The following is a 14,365-nucleotide window of genomic DNA, read 5'->3' as shown; positions in this document are numbered from 1 at the left end:
TGAGAACTGTGTTGAGGTCCTGTGCCCATTTATTAACTGGATTATTAAGGTTTTTTTTTGTTGTTGTTGTTGAGTTTTTTAAGTTGCTGATATGTTCTGGATATTAATCTTTTCTGGATAAGTAGCTTGCAAATATTTTTCCCATTCTATTGAGCATTTCCTTTGCTGTGCAGAAGCTTCCGAGTTTTTTATAATCCCATTTGTTTAGTCTTGCTTTTGTTGCCTGTGCTTTGGGGGTCTTATCCAAGAAGTCATCCGCTACACCAGTGTCTTGGAGTGTTTCCCCAGTGTTTTCTTCCAGCAACTTCATAGTCTCAGGTCTTAAATTCAGGTCTTTGATCCATCTTGAGTTGGTTTTTCTGTATGGTGATAGCTTTGGATCTTATTTCATTCTTCCACAACAGCACCACTTGTTGAAAAGGTTAACCTTACTCCACTGTATGGTCTGAGCACTTTTGTCAATGCTCAGTTGGCTGTGTGTATGTGAATTAATTTCTGGGCTTTCTGTTCTTTTCCACTGATCTATGTGTTGGTTTTTATGCCAGTATTGTGCTGTTTCAATTACTATAGCTTTGTAGTAAGTTTTGAAGTCAAGTATTGTGATGTTTCCAGCTTGATTTTTCTTGATCAGGTCATTGATATTTACAATGCTGGCAGAGAAATAGGAACCAGCTAAGTGGGCAGCAAATGAGGGAAGAAATTTTTACACGTCACAAAAATCAATGAAAAGAGAGAACGATCAGTTGTGTTAAATATTGCTGAGAGGAGTCATAAAGTGTGAATAAAGACCCAATCACTTGGGGCTGGTGCTGTGGCATACCTGGAAAAGCTGCTGCCTGCAGTACCGGCATCCCATGTGGGCACTGGTTCAAGTCCCGGCTGCTCCACTTCCGATCTGACTCTCTGCTATAGCCTGGGAAAGCAGTGGAAGATGGCCCAAATCTTTGGGCCCCTGCATCCACGTGGGAGACCTAGAGGAAGCTCCAGGCTCCTGGCTTTGGATTGGCGCAGCTCTGGCCGCCTGGGCCATCTCGGAAGTGAACTGGCAGATGGAAGACCTCTTTCTTTCTCTGCCTCTGCCTCTCTGTAACTCTGCCTTCCAAATAAATAAATAAATCTTTTAAAAAAATGCCCAACCACTTGAGCCATCACCAGTGCCTCCCAAGGTACACAGTGGTGGGAAACTGGACTTGGTAACAGAGCTGGAACTCAAACCAAGGGTGGCATCTTAAGCACTAGACCAAATGGCCTACTCAGATTAAAGGTTTTTTTAAAAAAATATTTATTTATTATTTGAGAGAGAGGGAGGGAGAGAGAGAGAGAGAGAGAGAGAGAGATCTTCCATCTACTTGCTGGCTCACTCTCCAAATGCTCACAACAGCCAGAGCTGGGCCAGTTCAAAGCTAGAAGCCTAGGACTCAATCTGGACCTCCCCATATGGCTGGCAGGAACCCAAGTACTTCAGCCATCACCTGCTGCCTTCAAAGATGTGTATTAGCAGGAAGCTGGAATCAGAAGCCGAGCCAGGACTCAAAGCAAGCACTCTAATATGAGATGTAGGCATCCCAAGTTAATTACTGCACCAAATGCCTACCGCTAGACTAAAAGTTTTATTTCTTTATATTTAAAGATTTATTTGTTTGTTTGAAAGGTAGAATGAGAGACAAAGAGAGAGAGAGAAGAGGGGGGAGAGAGAGAGAGAGATCGCCAAATGGCCACAACAGCCATGGATGGGTTAGGTTGCAGCCAAGAGCCAGGAACTCCATTCTGGTGTCTCCCACATGGGTGGCAGGGGCTCCAGTACTTGGACCATTATCCGCTGCCTCCCCAGGCACATTAGTAGGAATCTGCACTGAAGTGGAGCAGCCGGGACTCCGTATGGGATGCCAACATTGCAAATGTGGCTTAACCTGCTGCGCCACAACTCTAGCCCTCAGACTAAAGGTTTTAAATTCAAGTTTCACGGCCCTGTAGTCAGCCTTTTTTTTTTTTTTTTTTTTGGAGGGGGGGGGAAGTTTCATTAAAATATCTCCATTTCTCCCCTAGAAACTGATGTCGCTTTCTGCAGGATTGTTAATTTGTAGTTGTAGTTACCGAAGGCTGAATGAGTTAGGAAAATGCCACCTGCTGTAACTAACACCAGCATTTCAGTGGCTGAACACAATACTTGTAGAATGATAGTTTATCCTCTGCCCATGTAATAATCCCATGAATGTTTTGACAAATTAGTGTGCAGTTATGTAGGGACCCCAGCTTCTCCTAAGTCAACAGTTTTGCTGTCCCTTAGTGGCTCAGGATTATTTGCTTGCCTGTGGAAGGACAGGCTAGAGAGGACACAGGAATATCTCAGGACAGAGGTGACACATACCTGATCTGGTTCTAATGTGGGAACTAACCACATGGCTCCCGCTAAGAGGCAGTGGGTTGTGGGAAATGTAGTTCCTGGCTGGGCAGCAGCGACCCCATGTCCTGAAAAGGAAACTGGAGTCTTGGTGGATACCACACATTGCCAGGAGCCATGCCACTCACTTGTTTGTTTATTTTCTAGCTGAAGAAGAGATCAAGATTTCCAGAGCCGGGATCCCTAAGAACTCTGAATTATTTTCCGAAAACCTCAGGTACAGGCATACATCATTGTTTAGGATGTAGATCACAAATGATTGCTGAATTTGACCCTCGAGCAGAAGCATCTGTCTGGTCGCTACTATTGGTCTCTTGGGTCCTAGTGGGCAAGTATGGGGGTGGGTGCATGGCGAGTCTGGCCAGCAGTCTCTACATTGGGTTTTAGCATCTTGCTCTTTTGTTAGTTTTTAAAGCTTTTTTTTTGCTATTAAAAGCTGCCAGTTGCTCTTTGGCTAGTTTTTAAAGACATTTTCATACTAAAGGCCATACTGTATCTACCAGTTACTACCACTCTATGTCTGCATTTGAACAGCCCTGAAGAAATAGGGGAGAGGATCTTGGGGTTCTTTGACGTCATCCTAACGAAAATGAAGACGTCGAAGGAAGACATCATCCCTCTGGAATCCTGCCAGTGTGAGGAGATCCTAGAGATTGTCATCTTGCCTCTGGCCCAGCATTTCCTGGCTTTGGGAGAAAACAACAAGGCCTTGTATTACTTCCTAGAAATCACATCTGCGTATCTCACCCTGGATGACAATTACATGGTAAGCTGTGCCTACCCCAGAACGTGCATCCCACAGAGCCCCAAGGGAAGCTCCAAGGTGTGGCTGCATCGCTCCCCGTCCTCGCTTCCTGCCAGGCCCCTTTCCTATGACGATCACATTGCTCCGAGGGGGAAATGATCTCAGACTCAGAAAAGGCAGTTGGGAAGAGCCACATTTAAAATACTGCTGCTTCGGGAACCTTGCCATGAGCCAAGGGGTCATATCTCAGTCCCCAAATGACACAGGGAGACTCTGAGTGGCAGTGCGTCAGGTCTAAAATACCCTCCCTCAGTGACGTCCCGGGGCACTCAGCCTCTGTCGTCTCCAAATACCCGTGAGCACGAAGTCCTCTTTCCAACGGTGCACAGCTGGTTTTAATCTTGTGATGTCCCCAAGAGGCACACCCATTTTTCTCTTCACAGGACCTGTGCCCAATTATCACACGTATCTGTACACCAGTGAAGCACGTAACTGTTTCTCTGTGGTAATTGTCAGTCAGGTCCCAGGGTAATACGCCCCTAGAAATGAGAGGACTGGCTACCATGAGGGGTCTTCAACGAGTTCACAGGAAATTCGTGTTATGAAAAAGCCATGTGCCAAACTTGTGGAGTGCACTGGGCTTGGGAAGGCACAGGTTTTAGAAAGTCGGCCCCCTTGGCCGGCACTGCGGCTCACTAGGCTAATCCTCCGCCTTGCGGCGCTGGCACACCGGGTTCTAGTCCCGGTCGGGGCACCGGATTCTGTCCCGGTTGCTCCTCTTCCAGTCCAGCTCTCTGCTGTGGCCAGGGAGTGCAGTGGAGGATGGCCCAAGTGCTTGGGCCCTGCACCCACATGGGAGACCAGGAGAAGCACCTGGCTCCTGGCTTTGGATCAGCGAGATGCACCGGCAGCAGTGCGCCAACCGCGGCGGCCATTGGAGGGTGAACCAACGGCAAAAGGAAGACCTTTCTCTGTCTCTCTCTCTCACTGTCCACTCTGCCTGTCAAAAAAAAAAAAAAAAAAAGAAAGAAAGTCGGCCCCCAGGGCTGTCCACATCTCTTCCTGGGACTCAACATGTTTGAGCATTAAAATAAGCTTAGCTTTTAATTCCACTTTTCGGCAACTTTTTGAAGTAATCTTGTATAGTTAAGTACTAAATCAGTAAGTAAGGTGGGTAGCATTGAGCCTAATGTAGCTAAGTCGGGTTCTTTTAAAAAACAATTATATTTATTTACTTTCATTTTACTTGAAAGGCAGAGAGATTTTTGTCTGTTTGTTTAAAGACTATTTATTTGAAAGACAGAGTTATAGAGAGGCAGAAAGAGAAAGAGATCTTCTATCTGTTGATTCACTCTCTAAATGGCTGCAATGGCCAGGGCTGAGCCGATCAGAAGCCAGGAGCCTGGAGATTCTTCCAGGTCTCCCACATGGGTGCTGGAACCCAAGTACTTGGGCCATCTTGTGCTGCTTTCCCAGATACCAGGGAGCTGGATCAGAAGTGGAGCAGCTGGGACTCGAACCAGCGCCCATATGGGATGCCTGCACTATAGGCAGTGGCTTTACCCTGTATGCCACAGCATTGGCCCCTGGAGTGAGAGATTTTTAAAGTCTACTGGTTCAGGGCCAGTGCTATGGCATAGCAGGTTAAGCCACAGCCTGCAACACTGGCATCCCATATGTGTCAGGAACCCAAGTACTTGAGCCATCATCTGTTATTGCACATTAGCAGGAAGCTGGATTGGAAGCAGAGGAGCTAGGACTGGAACCAGGCACTGTGATGTGGGATGTGGGATGTGGGATGTGGGTGTCCCACGTGGCAACTTAACCCCTGTGTCAGGTCTCTGAAGCTTCCAGGGGAGAGAGAAAGGTAAGGGCCAGGCTAGGGGGAAGGCATGTTTCTCATGGAGCAGCTGTCTGGACTACGCATGGAGATGTCTGTCTGAGTCTTGCCATATATGTCTGCGGCCATTGTCAGGAAGTTTCACACCCCCAAGGAGCAGTATCTACAGTACTTTGTGACCACACTGGTGGCCCAATAGCTACTGGTGATCCCGGCAGCCTCATCAACCTTCCTACCTTAGACTTACCTAAAATTTAAACAGTCAACCCTTCAAAATGCCAGGAAGCCCTTGTTTTCTCCAGTATTTATATGGAGAAAGTCGCCTACATATTCCCATGCACAAATGGTGTGGGTGGTGGTGCAGATGTGGCCAGTGGAGCTCAGGAAGAGGAGGCATGGATGCCGGGGGCACCTGTGCATACCCCATTTCACTCCACAAAAATGAGTGAATGATTGGGAAGACCATGACTGAAAGTGGGTCCCAGAGGCAACATCTCAGAATGTGCTGTATACAACCTCTCTCCTATCGGAGTAAACATGGTGGGACCGGGGCTGGTGCCAGTTTCATCACACCAGCCTCTTCTTGCCCCGACATGACCTGGAAATATTGCCTCCCCTTACGTTGTTCCACTCAGATCTTGCCTTGGTGTTCCCATGTGTCATGATTCACCTAACAATGTCAGGTTAAAGATGAAGAGAGGAGAGGAGAGTGAGTCAGGGCTTTGTCTTCTTGTTGGCTCTCCTAAAGATGGTCCTGGCAAAGGGAATGTGTGTGTGTGTGTTTGTGTGTGTATCTGTATGTGTGTGACGACTCATTCCAAAAACAGAAAGCAGCTTCTCCCAGATGTGGGGATGTCGGCAAGGGTGCAGGATTCATTGTTGGAAACAGGAAGGTTGGGGATGGAGTTTCCGAGAAATTACAGGAAATTGCCTTGGGGGAAACTTTAGGTAAGGCAACTTATGTGATAATGTAAGGAAAAGGAGAGATTCCTAGATTCTTTTATTTTTTAAGATTTGTGTTTTGAAAAAATTTATTTGAAAGGTAGAGTTACAGTGAGAGGAGGAGAGACAGAAAAAGAGAGAGGGAGAGAGAGAGAGAGAGAGAGAGAGAGAGAGAGAGAGAGAGAGAATCTTCCAAATGGCTGCAATGGCCTGAGCTGGGCCAGACTGAACCTAAGAGCCGGGAGCTTCTTCCAGGTCTCCCACGTGGGTGCAGGGGCCCAAGGGTTCAGGCCATCTTCCACTGCTTTCCCAGGCACATTAGCAGGGAGCTGGATCAGAAGTGGAGCAGCCAGGACTCAGAGCAGCGCTTATGTGGGTTGCCGGCGGCATTGCAGGCAATGGCTTAACCTATGCTATGTCACGATGCCAGGCCCGAGATGCCTAGATTCATCCTCTAGGTTGAATGATGCAGTGGACAAAAGTAGACATGAAGGAGGAGGCTTTACCCATCCACTCCTGCCTAGGGTTTGAGGCTCATTCTAATCAAAGGTATTGGGGAGAGGGGTGGAGGTGTTACCTGGGGTGGCCCCTGCTTCTCTTCTCTTCCAGCCCTGAGGGCTAGGGCTGAGGCTCCTCTGCAGCCGGGGTCCCTGGCCACTCAGCACTTTTCCCTCTGTGTGCTGGTTGCAGGCATACATGTATTTGAATGAGGGAGAGAGGCTGCTGAAAACCCTCAAGAAGGAAAAATCCTGGAGTCAGACTTTTGAGTCTGCCACCTTTTATAGCCTCAAAGGCCAGGTAAGACACCACACATGAGTTAACCTGTTGCTTGCCTTGGGCCTTTCCATGGAGGTGGAAGTTTCCACTACTATACCTTGTACTTCCCTCTCCCATTCCCCACCACCGATGCCTGTCCAAGACACTAGCACCCCAGCCCCTGGACTCCAACCTCACTGTGGTCCCTGCAGCAAGATCTTCCCTGTTCTCCAGGCTGCATCCTTATGAACTGTTTCCATAGCAACCTCTACAAGTGGATGTGAATGGGTCAGGTGATACACAGCAAAGACACCACATCCTACTCATTCAGCCTTCTTTCATGCACGCATCCAGTACATGCTATTATGCCGGGCACAAGAATCTCTTTCTGGGCCATAGATCACCTCTTTGGAAAGAATTCCCAAAGCATGAATTGAGGGACCCTAGCGACCAAGTCCAGGATGACTGCTTTGCCTCCTTCCTTCTCTCCCCTCTCATCATCCTCATAGGTCTGCTTCAACATGGGCCAGATGGTGCTTGCCAAGAAGATGCTGAGGAAGGCGCTGAAGCTTCTCAACCGAATCTTCCCTTACAACCTGATCTCCCTGTTTCTCCACACCCACATGGAGAAAAACAGACACTTTCATTATGTGACTCAGCAGGCCCAAGAGAGCTCACCTCCGGGGTAAGGGGGGAGCTGGGAGAGCTCATCTCACTCCCCGCAGGAGGGAGACCTACCTGTAAGGTAACAGTCACCAGAGCCTGGGCCTCCGGGGGTGCAAAGACTGCTGTGTGGCTCTGACCACTCGCTGGTGGGGAAGAGGGGGCTGCTCCCAGGCCAGAGCTGGGTTGCCCCCAGAGCACTTCCCAGGCAGCTCTTGCCAGTGGGAGCTCAGATGACAAAAGGTTAAAGAGACCACCTTTGCAAGGTAAGCTCTGGTGGCTCTCCTATGGTGTAGCCCACTGAAGCCCTGGCCATCCATGTTGCCATTGGAACCTGCAACATTGCTTCTGGAACCTCAGTCTCAAGCCCTCTTCCATTCACAGTCAAGACAGTGGGTATGGGCCCTGCCTGAAGGAAAATAGCAGGCTGTGGAGACGTTAGTCGAGGCATTAACCACCTAGTTATCTCCACAGGGATGTGGCTTCCGTGAGGACATCCACTGGCTAAAATCGTACAATGTTTTGTGCATTTCAGCACATGTGAATTTTACCTACAAAAGAACCTCAGAAAACAGTCATGGACTGGGAGAGAAAACAGTGAGAGGAGAGGGAGATGAAATAAGAAAGTTGACAGCTGAAGCTGGGTGCCGGGTTCCTATGGCTTTTGTTTGCTGTGTGTATGTTTGAAACTTTTCAGAGTAAAGGTTTATTTAAAAATTCCACCTATCTAGAAGCTCATACAGAGGGAAAGACCACCTTGTTGGGGGATCTAGAGGGCTGACAGAGAACTTCCCATCCATCTCGGGAGAGACCAGTAGTCTAAGACACAAACATCTGTTCCCATGAGCAAGTTACTACAACTCTTTTTGCGACCCCACAAGAAACTACCCTTGTCTTCTTCCCAGAGTGTTCCTTTCCATGTGGGAGAATCCTGAAATGGGAATGGGATGGAGCTGAGCTCCTTTGCAGGTTGGAGGCAGCTCCTGGGAATCCCTGGCTGCTCCTGAGACACCAGGAAGGGAGAGGTGAGGACGCGCTCAGAGATGGCTCTGAGAGGCTGAGAAGGAAGCAGCCCTTGGCTTACCTGGAGGGCTGCCAATCAAACACAGGATGCCTAGCTAGATTTGGATTTTGGTGAAGTTAAGCAATCATTTCTTTAGTGCACATTTGCTACAGGTCATATTTATTTAGGACACACACATTTGTTTCTTTAAAAAAAAGTTATCTATTTTTAAATGCATATTTAACTGGGCATCCAGTATTTTCATTTGGTAAATTGGATAACCTTAGTTTGCGTCCACATTGTATAAAAGGAACAAGAAGTACCTGCACAAGGGGAAAAGGCAGAAAAGTATTGTGTGGGGAAAAACCTGCAGAGTTGTTGGCTTCCGGTACCCACCAGTCAAAGGAGTCTCACTCTAAGATGAGGGCGGTAAGAAACAAACTCAGTGCCAGGGTGTCTAGCAGCGCTCTGGACTTCTTACACAGTAAGAGATTTTACCCTGTCCCCGTCTCCTCAGAACCTTGAAAAACAACATTTACAACAGAGTCAGTGTCATCTCTGTCTAAGCTGAGTGTAGCTGGAATTCTTCTTTAGGCTCTCCACAATGCCTTTTTCCTCCTTCCTTCTCCTTTTTATTGAAAATCTGCCTTTTGAGAAGCATTTCTGATGCTATTTTGTCCTCGTGGTTTTGTTGCGTCCCTAACAAGGCAGCCCTCTTGTTGAGGCCCCGTTCCTGTCTCACACACGCAGGATGTGGGGCTGCACGATCAGTGGCCCATCGAGGCTGGCACTGAGAGCCCAGACGTTCCTTGTGGAAGGTCATCCGTCTGTTCTCCCCTTGAATGCCTCCATGCCCAGGGCGGGTCACCATTGCCTGTGACGCTGCAGTCCACTGTCTGGAACGTAACTGTTAAAGATGCTCATTCCCTGTGTTGAGCTGAGACCCAGCTCCTAAGCGCAACGTGCAGTGGAGGAGGCAGTGCATTGACCAGACTGAGCTGAGGGTGGACAAGGCTTCAGTCCTGGCACCACCACTTCTAGCTGTGGGACTTCAAGGTAACTGCTTAATCTGAGTCTCACCTTCCTCACACTGAAGCTAATTATTCCTTCTTCCCGATAGGGTTGTCATTAGAATCAACTGTCATGACTTATGTTATCATACATTTTTAAATAACTGCATTTAACTAGCAATTTGGGGACAGGTGACCTGAGGTAGATGCCAATATAAATCATCTTAATGGTCACAAAGAAGGTAGCAGGTGAACAAAGTAGGTATTACGGCCCTCACTTTACAATGAAAAAAGCGTGGTTCATAAAAATGAACATGCCTGCCAGTCACAGAGGCGAGCTTCAGATCCGAGGCGGTGCTGCCTCCCGAGCCCGCAGCAAGCCCACGGTGTGCCTGCACCCCGCTAGCACACAGTGGCCATTCTGCCCTCTATGCGTGGTCCATGTGTGTTTACTTCGTGTCCTAGGAAGAAGAGGCTGGCCCAGCTCTACCAGCAGACCGCCTGCTTCTCCTTGCTGTGGCAGATCTACAGCCTGAACTATTTTTTCCACCACAAGTACTACGGCCACCTGGCAGCTATGATGGAGCTGAACACCGCACTGGAAACCCAAAACGACTTCCAGGTAAGGTGTGCGGTAGCTGCTCCTCGCATTTCTGAAGCTCGCTTGGAAAGAAGAGCCTCGCGAAAGCCCAGCTGGGACTGAAATCGCCAGGCTGCCACGGGGCCTTCCTCACGGCAGGGTTTCGCTGAGGGCAGCAGTGGCCAACTGTTTTGGCCCCAGGATCCCGTCACATGTTTACAAAACCAGTGAGGACCCCAAAAAGCTTTTATTAGTAGGAGCTGTACCTACTGGCCTATAGGAAATGAAAACTGAGGAAATTTATTTTTAAAATTTATTTTAAAATACAAATCATGAACGCATTGCACAGAGACAGCAAGATCTTCCGTCAGCTGGTTCACTCCCCAAGTGCCTGCAACAGGCCGCCCAACTGGGCTGGGCCTCCCAGGAGCCAGGAATTAAATGTGGGTCTCCCACTTGAGCCATCATCTGCCCACCAGGATGAGCATTAGCAGGGAGCTGCCTGGGGAGCAGAGCCAGAACCGGAACCCAGGCACTCCAGTATGGGATGCGAGGTGTTCTAAGAAGTGTCCTAGCTGCTTTGCCAGACGCCTGCCTCATCCTACTCATTGCTTTTTTATTAAGATTCATTTTATTTGTTTGAAAGGCAGAGTGATAGTAAGAGAGGGAGAGACAGAGTGAGAAAAAGATTTTTCCATTCACTGGTTAACTCCCCAGATGGCTACAACCCAGCCCAGGCTGAAGCCAGGAGCCTGGAACCCCATCTGGGTCTCTGACATGGTTGTCCGGGATTCTTCCGCTGTTTTCCCAGGCACATTAACAAGGATCAGAAATGGAGCAGCTAGGACTCAAACCAGCACTTCGATATGGTATGCCAGCATCACAGGCAGCCCGCATGACCATTTCTTTTCTTCTTTTTTTTTTTTTAACATATTTATTTACTTATCCATTTATTTATTTATTTTGAGAGGCAGAGTTACAGAGAGAGGGAGAAACAGCAAGAAAGGTCTTCTATCCACTGATTCACTCCCGAAATGGCACAACCCCCAGAGCTGGGCTGATCTGAGGCCAGGAGCCAGGAACTTCTGGGTTTCCCACATGGGTGCAAGGACCCAAGGACTTGGGACATCTTTCACTGCCTTCCCAGGCCAGAGCAGAGATCTGGATTGGAAGGGGAGCAGCCAGGACTCAAACCGGCACCCATATGGGATGTTAGCACTTCACATGGAGGCTTAGCCTACTATGCTACAGTGCCGGTCCCCATAACCAGTTCTTAAACAAATAAGCAACAACAACAACAAACTACCATATTTCCCCAAACAAAAAACAGTGAGAAGTGTGGCTTTGTATTAAGTTTTTTGCAAATATCTTAATGAGTGCTTCATAGATGACAACAAGATCCTCACACCTGCTTCTATCATGTATGTTGCCTCTGGGAAATGTCAGTATTTAATTCAGAAGGAATGAGAGTGAAGAAGGAGAATGTTAAAAGTGATTTTGGAGAGCCGATGCAGTGTAATAGAAAGTTAAGCCTCTACCTGCTGTGCCAGCATCCCATATGGGCACCCGTTCGAGTCTCAGATGCTCCACTTCCAATCCAGCTCCCTGCTAATGCACCTGGGAAATCAGCATAGGATGGCCCAAGTACCTGGGCCTTATCACCCATGTGGGAGACCCAGAAAAAGCTCCTAGCTCCTGGCTTCGACCTGGCCCAACCTCAGCCATTGAGGCCATTTGGGGAGTGAACCAGCAGAAGGAAGATGTCTTTGTCTCCCTCTCTCTTGCCTTTTCTCTGTGTATCTCTGCCTTTCAAATAAATAAATAAATCTTTTTTTTAAAAAAAAAGTGATTAAAAAATGAATAGCATATAAACGTAAAAGCAATGCATTTTAAAGATTGTATTTAACTCATTGAGTTAATCCAATGAGAGAACTAGTAAGATGATACAACTGACCCCAAGGAGTATTCATTTAAAACTAGTATAGTCCCAGGCCAATAATCACATGGATTCCACTGGACATTTCCGTTTCCATGAAAAAAACGATCGTATAGTTTACATCCTTCTACATTCTGGAGAGTTATAACACGGTTCAGACAGTGAAAGGTAGAGATATCTCAACTGGTGAGCTAGACAGGACACTCACTAGAATTGTTTTTCTTTTGGCTCATTTCAAACTCTCCTTTTAAATTAATTTATTTATTTGGAAGGCAAAGTTACAGAGAGGCAGAGAGAGAGATCTTCCATCCACTGGCTCACTCCCCAAATGCCTGCAATGGCGGGAGCTGGGCCGATCCAAAGCCAGGTGCCAACAGCCTCTTCCAGGTCTCCCACACGAGTGCAGGGACCCAAGGTCTTGGGCCACCCAGTACTGCTTTCCCAAGCCACAGGAGAGAGAGGTGGATCAGAGGTGGAGCAGCTAGGTCTCAAACCAGTGCCCACATGGGATGCCAGCACTGCAGACAGCAACTTCACCCCCTACGCCACAGCACCGGCCCCTCATTTCAACCTCTTTCACTATTTTTTTCCGACATAACTAATACTTTGATATGACGAAACTAGCTTTGACCTTGTGTGCTTTCTGTAAGGGTCTTGGACCAATGGGGGTCCTGGGACCAACTGGGAGAGCCACTAGGCAAAGACTTTGGGTGAGATGAGAAAGATTCCAGGAGACAAGATCAGGAAATTCTGAAGCCAAATCCAACTCGTCAACCTGGCTCCTTTATAAAAAATACATCAAGTCTGTGTTTCTTTTGGGGCAGTCACTTCCTCCTGGACTGCGAATGACCAAGGACTGAGGGAAATAGTCAAGTTGGAGGAGCTTGAATTGAAATAGTCAAGTTGGAGGAGCCTGAATTCCTAGCCAGGAGTCTGTCACCAGCATTAGCTGTTTTCATGAGCCCCGCCAGGCTGGCTCTCCCAGGACAGAGAAGTATTTGTAAAGCCCATCTGGCTGGTACCCCTGCCTGTTTCCATCCCCACCCCACCCAGTCCCCTGGATCACGAAGGAGCCACTGGGGCGGCCACATTGGTCTCTTTTGGTTGCTAAGACCCAGAAGTTCAGTCTCATTCTTGCACTGAACATTTCCTCTGCCTGAAGTGTTCATCTCCTGATCGTTCCTGGGCTTTCTTTCTTTTCTTTTCTTTTTTTCTAAGATTTATGTTGGACTTACTCTCTATCAGCTTAAAGATCACCTGCTCCAGTGAAGTCTATCTCCCTTAACAGAGCCACCCTTCACGTTCTAACCCATCACCCTTATGTTAGCAGATCTTGTTTGTTCACCTGTTAGCTCGTAGTCGGTCCCCATCACTAGCCTGTGACCTTGGGGACAGCAGGGCCTTTGCCACGGTGTTTACATCCTGTGAGCCTAGAACCGGGCCTGGCATTTGGCAGGTACTCAAAAGACACAGATTGAAAGAAATATTTCACTTCCTCTTCACACTTGAGGCAGTGGAGTTGGGGTACGGCAGGGCATCTGTGGTGGAGATGGGAGTGGGCGGGGCAGATCAAATGTAAAAACCAGCTTGGAAGTGAATTAAGAGACTGGTCAGGGGAGGCGTTTGGCAAAGTGGTAAAGACGCCACTTGGGACACCCACGTCCCATATCAGAGTGCCTGCGTGTGAGTCCTGGCTCCTCTGTCTCTGATCAGGCTTCCTTCTAGGGTGCTCCCTGGGGGGCAGCAGATAATGACTCAACTACCTGAGTCTCTGCCACCCATGTGGGAGACCCAGAATTGAGCTCCTGGCTCCTGGCTTTGGCCTCATGTAGCCCAGGCTATTGTGGGCATCTGTGGAAGTGAACCTGCAGATGGAAGATTCCCTCTCTCCCCCTTCAAATGAAAGAAAAAAGAAGAAAGAAAGACAAATGTCAAAAGACAGACTTGTTCTGAATGCAGAACAGCAGGGAAAGCAGTCTCTTCCATGTTTAAAAATGGCTCAGGTAGTAGGAGTGGGACAATGGCAGGAGCCAGCGTGAGAGCCAGGAGGGGTTTCCAGACCCCCACCTGTCTGCCTTGTGACACTGGCGAGCACGTGACCTCGGAGCTTTGCATTCTCCCCACTGAGTGGAGCAGTTGGACTCCACACCCCCCATTTGCAGTCTTGGGTTTTTCATTTCCCCACAGTTCTCTGCTCTCCACCACCATTTCTGACCAGCACTTTCAGAAGGAGGTTCAACCTGGGCAGAAAGGAGTGCCCTGAAGTGGAGTCTGTGGTCTAACACGTCCTCAGGGACCTGCTTGTAACACAGAGGGTGCGGGCAGTCGCTTTGCACCATTTGGGAAACTGCAAGAAAAAAGTCCCTACTCAGAAGTGCCTCCCCCACCCAACTGCTGTAACTCCCAGGACTCCCCGCCTTTGGAGACTCTCTGTCTCCTGTTTGCGTTTTCAAAGCCACTTCCATGAGCTCTGTTTTTATAGATGCAAT

At 48.3% G+C, this 14,365-nt stretch overlaps 1 protein-coding gene across 4 annotated transcripts in view; it reads left to right on the top strand.

Annotated features, from left to right (window-relative positions):
• ADCY10 (adenylate cyclase 10) overlaps nucleotides 1-14,365 on the top strand; it is a 93,362-nt gene that overhangs the window by 63,898 nt on the left and 15,099 nt on the right. For all 4 annotated transcript variants that reach the window (XM_062192695.1, XM_062192694.1, XM_062192696.1 and 1 more), the window contains 5 exons: nucleotides 2,549-2,618; nucleotides 2,936-3,167; nucleotides 6,619-6,726; nucleotides 7,194-7,369; nucleotides 9,826-9,982. In XM_062192695.1, the coding sequence (XP_062048679.1) occupies nucleotides 2,549-2,618; nucleotides 2,936-3,167; nucleotides 6,619-6,726; nucleotides 7,194-7,369; nucleotides 9,826-9,982 (743 nt within the window). The remainder of the gene's footprint in view (nucleotides 1-2,548; nucleotides 2,619-2,935; nucleotides 3,168-6,618; nucleotides 6,727-7,193; nucleotides 7,370-9,825; nucleotides 9,983-14,365) is intronic.

The sequence above is a fragment of the Lepus europaeus genome, chromosome 5 (assembly GCF_033115175.1).
Source record: "Lepus europaeus isolate LE1 chromosome 5, mLepTim1.pri, whole genome shotgun sequence".
Taxonomy (NCBI): domain Eukaryota; kingdom Metazoa; phylum Chordata; class Mammalia; order Lagomorpha; family Leporidae; genus Lepus; species Lepus europaeus.
This window is presented reverse-complemented; position numbering and strand designations above follow the sequence as displayed.